This window comes from Danio rerio, chromosome 19 (assembly GCF_049306965.1).
Source record: "Danio rerio strain Tuebingen ecotype United States chromosome 19, GRCz12tu, whole genome shotgun sequence".
Classification (NCBI taxonomy): domain Eukaryota; kingdom Metazoa; phylum Chordata; class Actinopteri; order Cypriniformes; family Danionidae; genus Danio; species Danio rerio.
In genome coordinates, this window is record NC_133194.1 from 37,887,250 (window position 1) to 37,904,814 (window position 17,565).

At 37.1% G+C, this 17,565-nt stretch overlaps 1 protein-coding gene across 2 annotated transcripts; it reads right to left on the bottom strand.

Annotated features, from left to right (window-relative positions):
• Positions 1–26: 26 nt before the first annotated feature.
• Positions 27–17,539, bottom strand: anln (anillin, actin binding protein). Of its 2 annotated transcripts, XM_005159661.4 has the most exons (25): positions 17,376–17,539; positions 15,538–15,688; positions 14,179–14,571; positions 13,392–13,699; positions 12,865–13,246; positions 12,581–12,780; positions 12,397–12,501; positions 10,981–11,089; positions 10,500–10,586; positions 10,046–10,248; positions 9,813–9,967; positions 9,561–9,705; positions 8,000–8,135; positions 7,733–7,921; positions 7,517–7,643; positions 7,384–7,432; positions 7,219–7,272; positions 6,821–6,853; positions 6,088–6,109; positions 5,895–6,007; positions 5,608–5,661; positions 5,263–5,349; positions 5,038–5,145; positions 1,806–1,978; positions 69–1,721 (listed from the first exon to the last, which is right to left on the bottom strand). In XM_005159661.4, exons 1-25 carry the CDS (start codon positions 17,391–17,393, stop codon positions 1,607–1,609), a joined length of 3,516 nt encoding a protein of 1,171 aa, XP_005159718.1. In that variant the 5' UTR covers positions 17,394–17,539; the 3' UTR covers positions 69–1,606. The 2 variants fall into 2 exon arrangements, with proteins under 2 accessions (NP_001096146.2, XP_005159718.1); NM_001102676.2 differs by lacking the exon at positions 5,608–5,661 and having other exon boundaries at positions 27–1,721; positions 17,376–17,533.
• Positions 17,540–17,565: the final 26 nt, after the last annotated feature.

Genomic DNA, 17,565 nt, shown 5'->3' on the forward strand with positions numbered 1-17,565 from the left:
TTTGACACAACAGTCAGTAACTCAACAATAGTCCCACACAAATACAGCAGTGAGAAGCAGACTGCAGATGTTGTCAAAAGCTTGATTTATTTAACTGCAGCTCTGCGTGATACATGGAAGCCACATTTGGAGTGTTTAAGATACCATAACACACAACTGAAGCCATGACATTAAAGTGCCTTAAATGGTCAATGAACCTCAAAATAATAATAAAAAAATAAAATAAAAATCTCACCCTCATGTTGTCCCAAACCCATAAAATTTTTTGCTCATCTTTAGAACACAAATAAAGATTTTAATAAAATCTGTGTCATTTTTGTCTCTTTCAAAATTTCTTCACATAAAACTGAAGCGTCAGAGATGGAGCTCTGTCAGATTTGTATTAAACATCTCTTCATTTGTGTTCAGAGTTTAGAACACGAGGGTGCGGAGTGAACTGACCCTTTAAGATTACTACATGGATGAGGGCTGAATTTTGGTATTGTAAATCCCAAGACACAAAGTCAAGAAATGTATCCCAGTCAAGGAAATCTGACATTTAGTGTCATTAAAATAGTAAGCTTTTGGTAAATGTCACTTATTTAACAAATACATTTGGATTCAGGTAAATAAATCTAGAGTAAGTTACAACCATTAAAAAAATCTAAAATATTAATATAAAAATGCACAAAAATATACATATGGTGTAGAGAGCTTAGAAAACAGGGCATGTGCATGATACATAATCAAACAAGAAATACTGTAAAGATGTGGATCAAACAGAAAAGAACAGTTTTCCTTATAAGGAATGAAAATCTCTAGTAAAATGTCGTTTGTGTAAACTTTTGTTTGTGTTTTTGCAGAAACTAACCTGTCAAGAGCTCGTGTCACTTAGGGAAGAATTGAACACTGTTCTAACCCTATAACTGCTCCAAAAAAATAGAAGAAAACCCAATTTCCCTTTGCTTATCCAAGTGTGCTCTACTGTGAATTTCAACAAAAACAAACATAAATATAGATTTCTCAATTTAAGAACATCTTCAGAACTCTAATATCAAACCCTTATTCAAATACAACTCTGATTCCAATGATGAGTGAGCAAGAATTAAAAACATCCGCATCATTAGCAAAAGCAGATCTGCTTGCAAAATGTAAAAACAGATCAAGGGTTTTAAAAAACCTCAACTTAATGAGAATCAAATGCGTTTCCACCCAGCAGTGACATTAAGTGTGTGGTTCATTTAAAGATTCAGGAGACTGGCTTGCTTGACCACTTTTTTTGCCCAGAGGTGCGATGAAGAAATCTGAATACAGCAGGAATTCCAGCAGTCATGCAAAAGACATTCAAAAATACACAAACTAGCATAGCAAACAAACGATGATTAGTCGCGTTAAGTTAGCCGTGCTTGTATTACACACTAGATCAAGATAGAACATACCTGAATACCCCTGTGGGGCAAAGCATTCTGTCCTTTCATTGAAATGTCTCAACATTTATGGCTTTATTGATTTGACATCGGTCAAAATTCGAATGAAAAACCTGTGTAAATTCTTCCGTAAACGCTTTGTAACTGTGATGCCGCATTGCACTTCCAAATCAGACATATAGTCAGTGTAAAAGTGACCTTCACATGGGTCTGTAGCAGGAATCCGGCTGCCACATGCGCAGGTCCACCAGGATCTGGTTGAGCTTCTGCATCCACAGATTCCTCTCGTCTTTAGTGTCAGCACTCAGCCAGTTCCTGCAGATTACAGAGGAGATTGGAGTTGGGATTCGATCTCCTTCAACAGAAGCATGTGAATTCACATTGCTGACGGGCTCTTACTTGGTAACACAGAGTGTGTCTTTGCACCGGCTGACCAGGGTCTCTCGGTCATCCTCTCTCTGTGGCCTCACAGTGATGAGCTCAAATGTATTGGGTCGAGCACAGAACTCTCGGTTTGCCGGCTCCACTTTACGACTGGTACAGTTGGCAAGGTTAATGCGGCCCATTGGATTCTGGAGGAAGACCAACAACTATTTTTTTAATTTTAAAGCAGTAAACAACTTATTGTACACCAAAGCCAACACAGGTCTTTGTGTTCTTTATAGACTACAACAGGGTTTTTGCAGGTTTTATCAAGTCAAATTTAAGACTTTAAGACCCATTTAATGTAATGTATTTTTTATTTAGTGCCATGTCAGCAACCAAGGCTATCTTCATGGCAGGAATCTTTCAACAATAAATATACAATTTAAAAATCAACAAACAAAATAAAACATAAATGAAATAAGTGTTTTTGTGTTAATACATGATAAAAATTCTAAAATCTTTTCTGGTTTCACTTTGTCAAAAATGTCCTTAAGAGTTCATTTCATAAAAAGTCCTTCTGGAATCTTAAGACCCATTAATAAATTACCATAATAAATTAAATATTAGACTTGCACAAGGCTAAAACGCGAAAGATTTTTTTAATAGCAAAGTTTAAAACGTTAAACATTAAAAGCACATGTTAATGTTAAGAAGATAATGAATCCATATTATTAAGCACATAGAGTTAATAAACAGACGTCACTTAAAACTTTTATTGAAATATATTGATAGTGATCGGACGGGTGTTGGCCCAATTGGGTATATCTTTACATGGACGCAGGAAATTTAAGACCTGTTTAAAATCATTTAAGATCTACAACACAATATTTCAGTGAATTTAAGACTCTTTAAGGCCTAAAATGTGTTTTTAAAAACATTTTAAGTTTTAAGACATTTTAAGACTCCACGGGCACCCTGTACAGTGTTTGCATTCATTAGCTCTAGCAGCAGGAGAGAACTGGCCTGGGGTGGGGCGCTAAAGGTGAATTGAATAAGCTAAATTGGCCCTAGTGTATGTGTGTAAATAAATGTGTATGGGTGTTTCCCAGTACTGGGTTGCGGCTGGAAGGGCATCCATGCATAAAAAATATGCTGGAATAGTTGGTGGTTCATTCTGCTGTGGTGAGCTCTGAAATCTAGAGACTAACCTGAAGGAAAATGAATGAAAACTGGAAGTCTGTCTTTAATCTGGTGTTGATGTCATCGGTTGTAACCAGGATAACAACATCAGTAATCAATGAGATGTCAGCCTCAATTATTCACGAGACAGCTTTCTCTGCTTAATTATTCACAGCAGACGCTTTGGTTTCCCTTGACGCATCTCAAACTGTGAGATTTAATACAGTAAGTAAAAGACTGCTTAATGACAAAGGTGGTTCATTCACATCTTTAAGGTCTTGATATACTTCAACCAAATGTTTTCATCCTTTGTTTAAGGGCAAAAAGAAGTTTGAAAAGGTTGAGTCATGTACTGTTTTTAACATTCCTTCACTGTCATAGGTGGGGTTGTAAATGTGTCAGACTGTTTGTGTATACCCCCTTAACACAACAAAGATACCAGCTGAGAGAAAAGACAGCTTTGTAAACATCTTACTAATAGCCTTCTCTAGCCTGCCGCACAACAGACAAAAATGTCCCACATCTCAACATTGTTTTCTATTTGCCGCATTCAGACATCAAATGGCTCTTATGGTGTGGACACTAATAGAAAATATTTATTTATGCCGCCTGGGAAAGATGATCTTTTTTCCATTCCGGTGCAGTATCAAATTACATTAAAACAACTCTCTCTTATCAGTCCTTACTTCATATTCGCTTAATCGCATCCAGTAGCTTATGGTCCGTTTCCACTGAGTGGTACGGTACACTTTTATGGGTGTTTCCACTGTCAAAAGGTATACCGAACCACCAAACTAACTGATTTTTTTTTTTAGTTGAATAAAAGACGATTTCTTAAAAATAGTGTAAAAATCTCGTCTTGTGAACCCCTACGTTTGAGTCTTTAAAATGTGCTCTGGTACTCAAGCCTCCAGTTTATTCACGTTGCTAACTTGATGATTTAGTGTTGGGTGTTGTTTGCTTGTCTGACCTTCTTAGATAAACGATATGATTCACATCAAAAGGTGAAGTTTAAGAAGAACATGCCACAGATTGGGTAATCATAATGAACCAAAGGTTGGGGTGATGAGGATCCAAAACAAACTCCCCAAAACTTTGAATATGATTGGCCCAAACGTGGCTAGATTTGTCCAAAATTATGCCATTTCAATTCATTCCTGGACTTCTTTTAAAGTTTATCAGGGTATTTACAGCTCCTTGATGTGCTAATCAATTGGCTTTTACAATTTAAGGAAGATAAGGCTTTTAACGTTTCATGTGTACTTCTAATGTGGACTAAATATGCTCATGTCACAGCCATGTCACCCTGCAGCCCAAGACTGGTTGCTCACTGAAGCTAAGCAGGGCTGAGCCTGGTCAGTACCTGGATGGGAGACCACATAGGAAAACTAGGTTGCTGTTGGTAGTGGTGTCAGAGAGGCCAACAGGGGGCGCTCAACCTGTGGTCCTAATGCCCCAGTAAAAGTGAAGGGGATACTACACTGTCAGTGGGCGCTGTCTTTCGGATGAGACGTTAAACCGAAGTCTTGACTCTCTGTGGTCATTAATAATCCCTTGGCACTTCTCATAAAAGAGTAGGGGTGTAACCCTGTCCTGGCCAAAGTCCCTCAATCGCCCCTTAACCATCATGGCCTCCTAATCATCCCCATCCACGGAATTGGCTCTATCACCGTCTCTTCACTCCACCAATAGCTGGTGTGTGGTGAGCACACCGGCGCCAGTGTACTGTGGCTGCCGTCGCATCATCCAAGTGGATGCTGCACATTGGTGGTGGTGTGAAGAGACCCCCCTCATGATTGTGAAGCGCTTTAGGTGTGTGGACATACACAATAAATGCGCTATATAAATAAACATTATATTACATTGTTGTTTTTTTTTTTTTTTTTGATTAAATTATAGCGATGACTGGTTTAATGCACAAGTTTAATGTACTGAGAGATACATTTTGTTGCATGAAATGAAGAATTTTGGTGTTCATTTTTGTAAAGCATTTTTTGATGAGTGAAATAAAACCATATGAAGCTAAATATGCTGTTAAAGGATGCGCATACCTTAAAAAAAATAAAAACTCAATAAATAACAATACCTTCCGTTTTTCATCATCAGGGTAGGTCCAATAGGAGATGCAGTATCCTGAAAGGACGCACCACCTCCTGTGCCAGGCCCCAAAACCACTGACATCTTCAAACATAGTCTGTAAATAAAGACAAACCAACTAGCATCACACAAAGTCATCTTTGTATAAAAGAGGAAGTATATTTAGAGGAAACGGTAGTGTTTTATTCTGTAGACTATCAGAATAACGACTCACCAGGAAGCCTTTTTCCTCTATCCGTGAGCCAACCTCACACTGCATTTTTAGATATACATGCCCCTCCAAAGGACAAAGAAAAGGCACCTAAAGAAATAAAAGACAGTGAGAACTGGAGCATATAAGCACATCTAAAAGCAGCAACATTTACAGCAAGAGAAATAATTGCCTGGGGAGTAAAAGAGTACAGTAAACATACAAAGAAATGCATAGGAATTGTCATGCACACAACATTTGTGAAGCACCTTAAAGTTAGTAAAGCAGAAACACACACCACCTCTGGTTAACCAACCATACATTCAGACAAACAACCCGTGTTACTAAACACAGAGCAAATATAGCAACCTTATTGTGAAACATGTCACTGAGCAGCTCTCTTTCACTCCTTTCATATTTGATCTAAAAGAGAGAAATGACTACATGTGATAGAGTTTGGCAAATGCAAAACGCAGCACTGTGCAAGAAGAAAAAAAGAGAGTAGTGTTAAAACTAGAGTGAACATTAGTGCTGTGGTTCCCCCTCTTCAACATCAGCAAGGTTTACATGCAGTGTTTCGCCAGGTGGAGTGTTAGTAAGGTTTCACTTGTGGAAATGTTATGGTGGCATAAAGAGACAAACAGAGATGAAATTACCTTCTCCAAAGGGAACTTGTTTTTCCCAATAGAAGCCAGAGTTAACTTGTGTGATCCAACAAGTACAAAGCTACTGGTGCGCACTGCATTTGGACCACCAGGGCTGGCCATCACTGAAAACAGATACAATAATTATTTAATTTGAGAAAAACTAAATTGAAATGTTAAATTGAACTTGATTACTAATACTCACCAGGTGTTTGGAGGTTACTCTTCTGTAATAGATAAATGGAAAGGTCAAAATGTGTCAGGACTTTACATGTTAAATATTTAAAAAAATTATAGATTTTGTTGCATTGTTTATTGATGGGGTTTGTATTATAGACAGGAGGAAGGATTTGGTATCCTTAAACAGATTGGAATGTTTATTAACAGTCTACAGTTTAGCCAATTGTTATTTAATGTTTTTTAAAAAATTCTTCAGAACCTCATTCTCTGAAGACAAGGACATCGTTTCGTGTATAATCAGTGTAATTCTCTGGAATAATGATTGTAAGAGTGTGAGATTATTACTCATGGTGTTCATTTTATGTATGCCTATAGCAAAGGTCAGAAAGTGCTGCTTAGCAATCAAATGTTTGGGAACTAAATTTGCCCCAAAGCCATTTTCCTGGTTGAACTCAAAGTGGAGTTAATTTGTGTAGATGTAATGTATTTTTTATTTAATGTCATGTCAGCAACCAAGGCTATTTTCATGGCAAGAACATTTCAATAATAAAAACATAATAATAAGAAGAAAATCAATAAGGAGTTTTAGTTTTTAGTTTTAGTTTGTGTACAAAACGTTTTTCTAAAATGTTCTTTTGATTGTACTTTAATTAGAACTCTGAAAATGTTCCTTTAGTGCAAAAGCTAATTTATTAACTTCAGATTACAAACTTGAATGGTGATGTATGTGTTGAGATACAAGCGAACAGGCTACTTACAGAGATATTGAGGAACCTTTTTGGTGTGATTGCCTGAAGAAAGAAGTTTATTTCAGTGTAACATATAGAAAAATAATTATAACATCTTTTAAATCTCACAATCATGGCTAATAATGTACCGTTAAAAGAAAGTAAAAAGGGAAAATGAATAAAAATAACCTTCTAGGTGCACTTTGCTTAGACAAACAATTAAAAAACAGCTAAAAATCCAACCAATTGCCTGCACACTAGAAGGTGATGACTTTTTATGTCATAGAAATGCCTCAGGAAAATCTGGACATGCTGTTTGAGGCTCTTTATAGTGGCCGTTCATTAAATCTTGCCATTAAAGAGTTACACACAGCACTTCCATGAATATGGTGTCATGTAATACAGCACGTACAAGACTAAGATACTACCTTTGACTTGCTGGCCTTTTTCCTCTTGTCAGGGTTCAGCTCTCGTTTCTGAACCTAAGGGAAAAAAAACAAACACTTACTGAAATCTTTCAAACATACAATTGATATAAAAGAACATGCATTGAACATAAGTTAATAATAATAAAAGAAATATGAAGTACCTACCAAACAGTAGACTTCAATATCAATCTCAAAGTCATTAGACACATCAGACCTGCACATTGACAGAAGAATTAACATGAAAAAGGTGATGGAGATTTTGATGTAAAGAGTGGTTTGTAATTAAAATGAAACTTACAAAGTGAATGTGGTGGTGAAGGTCAAAGCATCACCACTCAGACCCGTGCGTGTGCTTGATAGAGGAGTTGCCACAGTGTTCTCAGGTCCCGCACGGATCATCACAAAGAAGTAATGGTTTCCACACTCTTGCATCAAAAAGAAAAGAATTGAGTGTCAGTTTACATGAAGATCACAAATAAAACAGAGTTAAACATAAACAAACTACAGTTCTTACCAGGCTTGTTGGCAGAAGAGCAGATAAAGTCGGCCTTCAGTGGAAGTCTCAGCTCCAGTAGTGAGATGGAGCCTTTAGAAGCAGGTAAACCAATATCCACCGGGACGCTGCTTGCGCTCTTCTTTTGTGCTGTTGGTCCTTCTGCTTTTAATCGGTCCAGCTCAGCCTTAAGAGCGGCCCTCCTCTCGGCTAAAAAGCAAAGAAATGATTATCCCATACTAACTGTAATACACATCTGTGCAGAGCAGAAAGGTAAGCATCACTCACTGGCAATAATCAGCAGTCTTTCAGCCTCAGCCTCCACCTGAGATCCTTTTCCATGTTCTTCATCTGTGCAGCAGTTAAGAGCCTGACTAGCCTGATGGATCACGGTCTGCTGCAGGTTCATCTCATTGGTCAACATCTGAGAACACAGATTGGCATCATCGATTCACTTTAATTCAAAGATTGGGGTTCATACACATTTTTACTGCTAAAATTCAATGACTTTTTCAAGGCTTCAAGTAAATTTTCATGACCTAATGCTTCATGTTATGTCTATGTATATGTGGTAAATGATAAGAAAAACAATGTACATTTAAATTATTTAGTTTATATTTATATCTATGCAACATTTATTTAGACAATGCTTACACAGCACTAATAATGTGAGAGCACACTATGTGCTAAACTTAATTCCATGACTTTTCCAGGCCTGGAAAATGCCATGTCAAAATATCATGACTTTCCCAGGTTTTCCATGACTGCATGAAAACTGAAACATGTTTTAAATGTGACAAGTCAATAATCCAAGTCAATTAAGACAAGGTATAAAATATCAATGATGTAAAATATCATACTTTCCATACATAGAATCAATCCTTTTTTTCATCTCCACTAAAGCTAGTTTATTCTGAGTTTCTGCCATTTTAATTAAGTCAAATTTAAGACCTTTCAAACCATAATGAGTTAAGTGAAGTTCATTTATAAACTAATTTCGAAAGAATTACAAGCTTATGATTATTCAATTTATGATTCACCAATCAGATGATTCCTGAGTCTACATAAATAACCTAATTTCATTACCATAGTCATCTTCGTTTTGAAGAATCCCCTCTTCCTTCCTTACTCCTTTCCTAAATGGGTGGCACGACAGCCCAGGGGTTAGCACCGTTGCCCCACAACAAGAACATCATTGGTTCTAGTCCTTACCTAGCCAGTCAACGTTTCTGTGTGGAGTTCACGTGTTTTCCATGTGCTCGTGCTAATCGGCACTATAGATGTTATGTACTCCATGTATTCACATAGCAATCCCTAATTGCACACTAGCTTCAAACAGCAGGGGAGTTCTCAAGATCTACCTGAGCTCAAACTCTCCTCTCGCCCGGCTAACATGGATCTTATCTCGAGATCTACCCGAGCTCTCTCCTGGAAGAGAATGCCAAACACTCTTTATAAATCAATCATCAGCTAAGTGTGAACTCTTGAAATGTTAGACTTTTTTGCTAATAAATAAAAAAATCAAAACGCAGTTATTCTTAGAGACATACATACAGATCCTTTTTTAAATGACAAGTTTAACATTATTATAAATATATTTATTGTGGAGGAAATATTTTTATATGAATGGCAGATAACGTAAATGGATCTATTGTTCTGTTATTATCATAAGGAACTGTGTAAATGTTTTCTTTTCCCTGGGAACTTGAAGAAACTGCTGTAAAAATGTCTAACTGCTGTTATAAATTGTACCTCTTCACATTAAAAAAAAAAGTTGCTTTAGATAAATACATTTCATAAATAGAAATTTAAATGTGTCAATTTGCAGCACGCATGCTTTAAAACAGACCTTCATTTTCTGCTTGATGTTGATGTGACTGGAGCTCCCATTCATCTCCATTCTCTGAGACACATCCTCTTTCCTGACAATCACCTGTTTAACATGAGGTCTCTCTGGCTCGCTCTTAACCCTGGTGGATCTGTAGGCATCAATGCTGAAATCAAACAGAACCACTGATTAAACTGCTGGTCAAACAAATCAATAACAGAGAACAAATAAGTTTGAATACCGCTTGAACATGGAGAAGCAGCAGATACGCACCTATAGAGAAGTTTCTGGTTTTGTTGCTCATCTAGAACATCAATGCTGTCAGATGAATCAGCTCGTAACATGCGTGTCCTCTGGAACTTACTGGGCCTGGATGGATTCTCAGGGGTGGAACTCTTCACCAAAAATGAGTTGGCAGGGGTTGATGTCTGAAGCAAAGATACACTGAGAAATGTCCTCTCAATTTTCGTTGAAATTATTATTTAGCAAACATGCTCAGGGCTTACCATAGGCTTTCTTTCTGGGCTCTTGATCACAGCTGCTACAGTCTCTGCAAGCGGGGCAAGCAGAGACATGGAGGAGATATTCAGAGGATCTTCATCTGCATCCTCATCACTTTCCTCCAGAACTCCATCAAACAGTTCATTTATCACCTCAGAGTTAACAGAGGCGTCCACGTTCATCTCAATCTCACGCACTACATCAACTTCTGCAATGAAGACAATGAGAACGTTCATGATCAAACATGAAATCGGCATAAGGGATTCATATTTTTCATACACTATTAGGTTTAAAAAGTTTAGTTTTCCCTGACTGATTCATAAATACGGAAATAAACACAAGAAACAACTCAATTCAGAAATAATAGTTAAAAAGGCCAAAATGGTGATCAAGAGCAAATAAAATTGTATGAATAAAACGCACAACATCAACTACAGTCTTTCTGTTTTATGGACATACCTTGGACATCCTCTGGCTCTTCCACTGTAGGCATCTCCACTTTTAGTTCAATTTCTTTTGCTGGACTTGAAGAAGCACAGCTCATGCCTATAAGAAAACACACACTGTTACTATAGTGCAGGGGGGGTCAAAGTCAATTTCTGTAGGGCCAGAGCCCTGCAGAGTTTAGTTCAAGCCCTGCTCTAACACCTATCTGTATCAAACAAGCCTAAAGCACTCAATTAGTTTGAACAGGTGTGTTTTATTAGGGTTGGAACTAAGCTGTGCAGAGCTGTGGCTCTCCAGGAACTGGCTTTGACATGTGCTATAGTGTAACTGTAAACAAAACAAGCTGGAACGTAGCAAAAGGCAGATGCATTTAAGAATAATTGAAGAAAAAAAGACAATGATATGGAATGATCTTTGAGAAGACCACTGCACTAAATTATATTACACATTTTTAATACATTATTATAGAGTTACATAATGAAATATGAAATACCTTTTCCAATAGATTTAGAGGGGCTGTTGAATACTTCAGGCACATGTACAGAAGGCTTATTATCATGCAGTGGTAAGGAAGTCTGGCTCTGTAGAGAAAGTTCAATTTCCTAAAAATAAGAAACAACATTAGAGTCTCTGACTTCCTGTTCCCTGGTTAAGTCCTGGGTTTATAAAATACATAAATCACAATGGTTTCTGAAAAATGAATCATTCAAATGACAGCTGCAGTATGCTGGCCAACATTGGCCTGTTCTTCAACTTCAGTTTTGTTTTATGAAGTGAGAGTTATATGGATCAGGGTTTCTGCAGGTTACACCATGTTATATTTAAGACTTTAAAGACATTATTAAAGAAATGTTAGACCTATACAGGGCTAATGCTAAAGATTTTTTTCAAATACCCCAGTTGGAAAATTTTTCATTTTCCCTATCAAAATAAATTATTGAATACATTTAATAATACAACAACAATAATAATAATTATTATTAAAAATATAAGCCAGGTCAGTGTGCTCAGGAGTAAATACATACAAACTTTTAAACAAATGTTACTGTAAGGAAAGTAATTAAACCATTATGATAAATGGAGTTAAAATGCAATTTCTAAACAAAAAGTTAAATGTTTATTGAGATGCATTGTTTGTGATTGTATGGGTGTTGGCCAAATTGGGTAACTTTTAACAGGTCTTAATTTTCTTTTAGATGTACAACACAATATTTCAGTAGATTTAAGACATTTTAGGCCCTAAAATTTAGTTTCTGAGATTTAAGACTTTAAGACCCTGCGGACACCCTGATGGATATTTCCACTGCAAAAACAGGGACAAATCAGTGATAAAGAGACAAATTAATAAACTATTTTTAAAAAAATTATAAGGGTATTCCCTTGGTGAGAAAATGACTAATTTTACTTACATTTCTTTTATAGTAGGTTATAAAATAAGAAACCAAGGTGTACTTTAATAATATTCATGAAATGGTAGACAATGGTAGCATTCAAATGGTTCACTTTTTAAACCACAATTCTGAATAAGCATTCGGTGGACAATATAATTTCACCACAAGGCTATGGTTTCTTATCCTATAAGTTACAAAAATGGTCAAATTCAAATGTTTCTGATATAATCCAATATTTGTGGACAAAATTAGACAGAAAATACATACACATTTTAAACTTGCAACAAATGTTATCAGTAAATGTTAACAGTTTAATGTTAAATTATTTTAATCAAATACATAAATATGAACCATGAGAAACTATGTGTTAAGAGATGATCACTAAAGTTTCTTCCATAGCCCATTAACTTAATGCAAGCAAATGCCAAAACGTTTGTTTGAAATGCTATACAACAGTTTGGACTCCTCTATGTAATCCATCCTATCTTCAATAAGTCACAGCAAACATGATAGCAAACCTTATTTTCAGTGTCATCCTTGACCTCACTGATGTCCTCTTTGCCTCTCAACATGTTGCCTTTCTGAAACCTATTACGGATTTGTGCCAGTTCTGCTTCTCGCTCCTGTTAATAAAAAGTTAAATAAATAAACTATCCCATTTTGTACGCAATTTTTACATTTAAAATAAGTATAAAAACATGCCATTTTCTGCTTCTCAGTGAGGGCGGCTGTGGTGGAAGTGGCCTGAGCCCCTCCAAGCCTCTCCTGGAGCAGTTTAAATTTGGGGGTAGCAGGAGTAGAAGCTGCAGATGTGTGGCCTGGACCTCCTAACATGGAGGGAGTGTTCTGGTTACGCTCCTGACACCTTTCTCCAAAACGTTCCAAAAATGACTTGACCCCTCCTAAAAGTAAAAAAAAAGCAAATACAAGTTACTCATCAAACACTTTAGGGTGTAAATAAAGAGTAGATGACAAGCTCCACTAACCAGGCGTTGCAGCTGGGCCTCTGTGCTGTGTGGGTGTTGCGTCTTTAGTAAACCTCACTCGACTCACAGCATCATCAGCGGCAGATGGTTTAGGTGCCAAAACTGGTTTCGCAGGACTTGAATTAAGTGCTGCTCCAAAATTCAACTTGTCAACTTGGCCATGGCTCTTCAGTGGGCTCTGAGAGACGTAACCTCTGTGGGGACTAGAGGGAGATGCCGTCACAGATTTGAGTGGACTGGAGGGCTGGGTGGAAGGGGGAATCTTCAGTGGGCTGGAAACAGGAGAAGGCACTGCTTGAGCCCATCTGGCCTGAGGAAACTCTGTCTTTTGAGGACTAGGAGGAACCACACTGGTTGATTTGACTGGAGAATACACTGCAGGCTTAAAAAAAAAAAAAGTTTAAGACATTTATAACAAATAAATGAATAAAAATTTACTTTAATACACAGCCTTAACAAGATCATCATCAAAAGAGACCCACAATACAAGCTTGTATAATACAGAATGTGTAGATGCAGTGACCCACCTGCTGGCCTCTATTAACAGGCCTGTGTGAAGTTGGCCGGGCAGACTGAAGTTGCTCACTGTTACTTGTTACTGTACTGACTGGTGGGCGCACATAGGCCGTGCCAGGCTGTGCTTGTGCATTGTCCCGGCGAATGGGCGGGTGTCCAAGGTCATCTTCCCAAGAGCCGATTGTGGCAGCAAGATTTGCAAGTCTACCCTTTCTTCCAACAGGAACCTCAGAATTTGTTGGAGTAGCAGGAGGGTGATCCAAGTTATGGGACTTCAAAGGAGATACAACTACACTCTCTGAGACAGCTTCTGTGGCCCCTGAAAACAGTTGTATAGATCTTTAAACATTTATGGGTCATACTGTTACCTCCAAAAAGGATTGTTTTTGTGTAAAGGACCCAATGCAATAATGTATAAGGCACCTTTATAGTGTGTGTTAAAGCCCAAATAATAGCGGTTATTTTTTTTATTAAAACTGTCTCTAAATTTATTTGAAAAAAACTTAGTAACTAAATAAACTAAACTACTGAATTTTTTCAAATATATTAACTTTAAAATATTGTGCATTTATCCATTTTATCCTACAGTATGCAATCATGCTTGGTTGTATTCATTGTGAAAACAGCTAAAGAAAAATGTCAAAAATCTGCCATGCTAATATTTATCAGCCAAATATTATATAAATGCCGGTTAAAACAATTATGCATTTAACCCAAAAACATTGGGTTATCCATTTCCCCTAATTAAGAAATCTATAACCAATTTCTATGCATTTGGGTGTTCAGAAAGTTTCCTACCATTAGAGTCCCAGTTCTGCCTCTGACCAGCCAGTCTCTGCAGACGAGATCTCATGCTGGAAGGAAATGTGGTTGGTGCTTCTTTCTGCGTCTCTCTAGCTCCATCTAGACCTTTTTGTCTCAATACATTATCAGTGCGTTTTGCTGGAGACTGTGGAGGACACACCACCATCTTTTCAGTCTCAGGAGGAGGCCGAGTGGGCAGCATATCTGGAGCAGACCTTTGTTCCACAGGTATCGGCCTAACAGTGGTTGGTGCCAGGGGTGGTTTCTGGTCAGTCATGGGGTCTGTCATTTGTGGGGCCACCGGCTGCTTGTTTTCTTCTCCAGCAAGAAAAGTATTTTCGTCTGAACAGCGGCGTTTGAAGGGGGATGGCTTGGAGGAGGGAAGCGCTGCAAAAAATAAAATAAAAATGAGTTAATAAAATGTGTTGCTACATCAGTTTTTCTGGCTATTTTATGGCAAAATAGAGTAAATGTACAAACATTTTATAAACAAAAAGATTTAAACCAAGAAAAAAAAAGACAACAAAAATAAATAATACATCAAATAAGATGAAACCGAAAACAGTTCTTTACGATTTACATTAAATAAACACTCTATAATTGTTGAAGGATTTGCATTCAAAAATAACTACTTTAAATTTTCTCTAGATAAAAACTGTTGTCTAACAACATGGATACTAACAACACAAAATATGCCATTGCATAAGAAAATGTTGACAGGTTTGTAATGCAATATGGACGTTCTGGAGCAACTTCTCCTTGGAGCAGATGTCCGCGAGTGAGTCTAGTGTGTCCAATATCTGATCTTGTATAAATAATCTCATGTCCTAAAAGTCAGTTAAAATGAGAGTTTAAAAAGCAGGAAATCAATAAGTTTATTATTTGAGCAATTAAAATAAAAAATAAGTAAGTATTGTCAAGCTACAAGTAATTGAAGACCTGGAATTAATCTGCTGAGAACACAGGTGCACTAATATGATTTCACAGCAATTTTAAAGATAGTTCATCCAAACATTTTAAATTCTCACCATTTACTCGCACTTAAATCAAATGGTTCATTCATAACTTGAATTGAATGTCTATCCAAATAGAAATAAACTAAAACAGGTTTGGAACAAGTGGAAGATGTGTAAATAATAGCAGAATTAAAATTGTAGGGTGAACTATGATCTATGGGCTGATTTGAATATCTATCCATCCACTGATTTGCCTTGTAAGATATTAATTTATTCTCAGAAGTCTTGGGCATTAATTTTGTTTTGTCTGCATTACTTTTTGACTTTCAAAGTAAGGAACATCAGCGTATCTCTAGTCAATAAAGGAAACAAAAAAAATAAATTAATAAAAAAATACCTTTTTCAATAGTCGGCTCACTTAAGACACTGTTTGTATCTGTAAGTGGCTCTCTTGTTCTTTTAGCCATTGGACGGTTGGCTGCCGTTGGTCTCTCCGCCATCTTCTTCTGCAGATTTTCTCTACGCGCACGTGTGCGCTCCAACAGTTTCTGCAAACAGTCACACAGCATGAGTAAAAAGTCAAAATGGATTGCCTTTTTTTTTACATTTCTGTGGCCTATAACAGGGGTTCCCAAACCTTTCAGGCTACGACCCCTAAAATAACAATGCCAGTGACTTGCAACCCCCAAATTCCTCAGAGTTAGTTATGAATATACAAACGGTGCGCACAAATCAATAGGCCTATATATACACAAGCAACTTGACAATACAGTCCAATGACCATATCATCTTTTTAGTCATTTATTAATTTGTTTAATTTAATATTAACTTCACCTTAAGAGACCGATGGGCACGATGTTTTCAGCACAAGTCTATTCTTGGCTTAATTTTGGAGACCCTCACTCAGGGATCATTCTCAATGTTTGTGGCCTGTATTTATTTTAATGTATTTGAAAGTTTAACCTGGTGCTAAAACAATCTGCTGCAGCTGACGCTATTGCTGTGTTGATAATCTAATGTAAATGTCCTATGAAAAAAATTATATAAAGGCTGATGGCTTTTTATTTGAATGTTTTTTTTTACTATTAAAAAAAGACTTATATTCTGTGGGTCATGGTTAAAATACGGTTATTCTAATAGTTTAATCAAATTTATTTGACTTTTGGAAATCGCCAAGCGACCCTATCATTGTTCCGCAACCCCACTTTGGAAACCACTGGCCTATAAGACTGCTTTTTTATTATAAATAGTGAAGTGAATCTACTAAAACATTAAATGCAAATCCTATGCACAACTATCTTAATGCCAAAGTTCTGCATGAGCTGCAAAAAAAGAAAACACTCAAGTTTCAGTTCTTTTTCTTCATGCAAAGGCCCCATTTATCTGCTCTGCTCATCATCTGAGTGTGAACAGACCCCCAGCTCATACTAGCAGAATGTGTCACACTCATGATGAACAGCCTGAGCAAGACCAAACACATTCCTCGAATGTGGCTGTGGGTTTGGCTGTCTCCCAGAGAATGACTGGAAAATTCAGTTACTAAGGATTTCATGTCCATGGAATCTTATCATGTGAGCCCAGCAGATGAATCCTATTGGCTAGACTCAAACCAGGCTTCCTGTATTCAACCAGCCACCAGTTATGGCCACAGCCCTGACAGCTTTTCCTTTGTCCCTTAATCAAATATGCGCTGTATTTAAAAGCAGAACAATTGCAAATGCAGTTATTATACCGAATGAATGCATTATTCGTATTCTAAGAAGGCTTTAGAATGGTTTACAATAAAACGTTCAGAAAACAGTGGGCATTTCTGACATGTATAGTCTGTTAACAAGCTGCGAGGTCACAAATAACATACCAACACGAAATGGACAAAACAAAAAGTTAATTTTACACAAATGTTACACAAAACAAAATGGTTGACTGAAAGGTGTGTAGGGCTAACGTAAGCTACAAAAACAAAGACATTTTTCGGCAACAGATTGTTTACTTTGTTTTGCAATTGTTAGCAAATAACGTCAGAGCAGCGTTAGCTTTAAATAACATAACATTATCGACTAATGACTAGCCAAACAATATACCAATATATAACGACAGAATATTGGCATAATAAAACGGCAAATAATGTTAGCAATGCCCTGTTAAGTACACACAAGTCAGGTCACTGTGCTAGTTTATATCAACACACTCGCTAACAATCTAACGATGAAATTATCTTTCACAAAAAGCTCTCACCTCGGTGAATGGATCCATCCTAGTGTACGCTACAAGCTGAAAGTAAAGTATAATCCTCTGATTTCTTCTTTATTTATCTGTCGAGGGAGTAAAATCCTCTCCGCTCTTTCTCGCTCTAACACACACATACACACACTCGCCACGCGCTCCGTCTTCAGCTGTTTGAAAATTTTGAATTTAGCGCTTGCTC

Coding starts and splice junctions, on each gene's coding strand:
- anln (XM_005159661.4), bottom strand. Junction 7,644..7,732: donor CTCTTCTGCCAACAAGCCTG/GTAAGAACTGTA, acceptor TTTTGATGCAAG/AGTGTGGAAACCATTACTTC. Junction 6,854..7,218: donor AAAAGGCCAGCAAGTCAAAG/GTAGTATCTTAG, acceptor TTCTTTCTTCAG/GCAATCACACCAAAAAGGTT.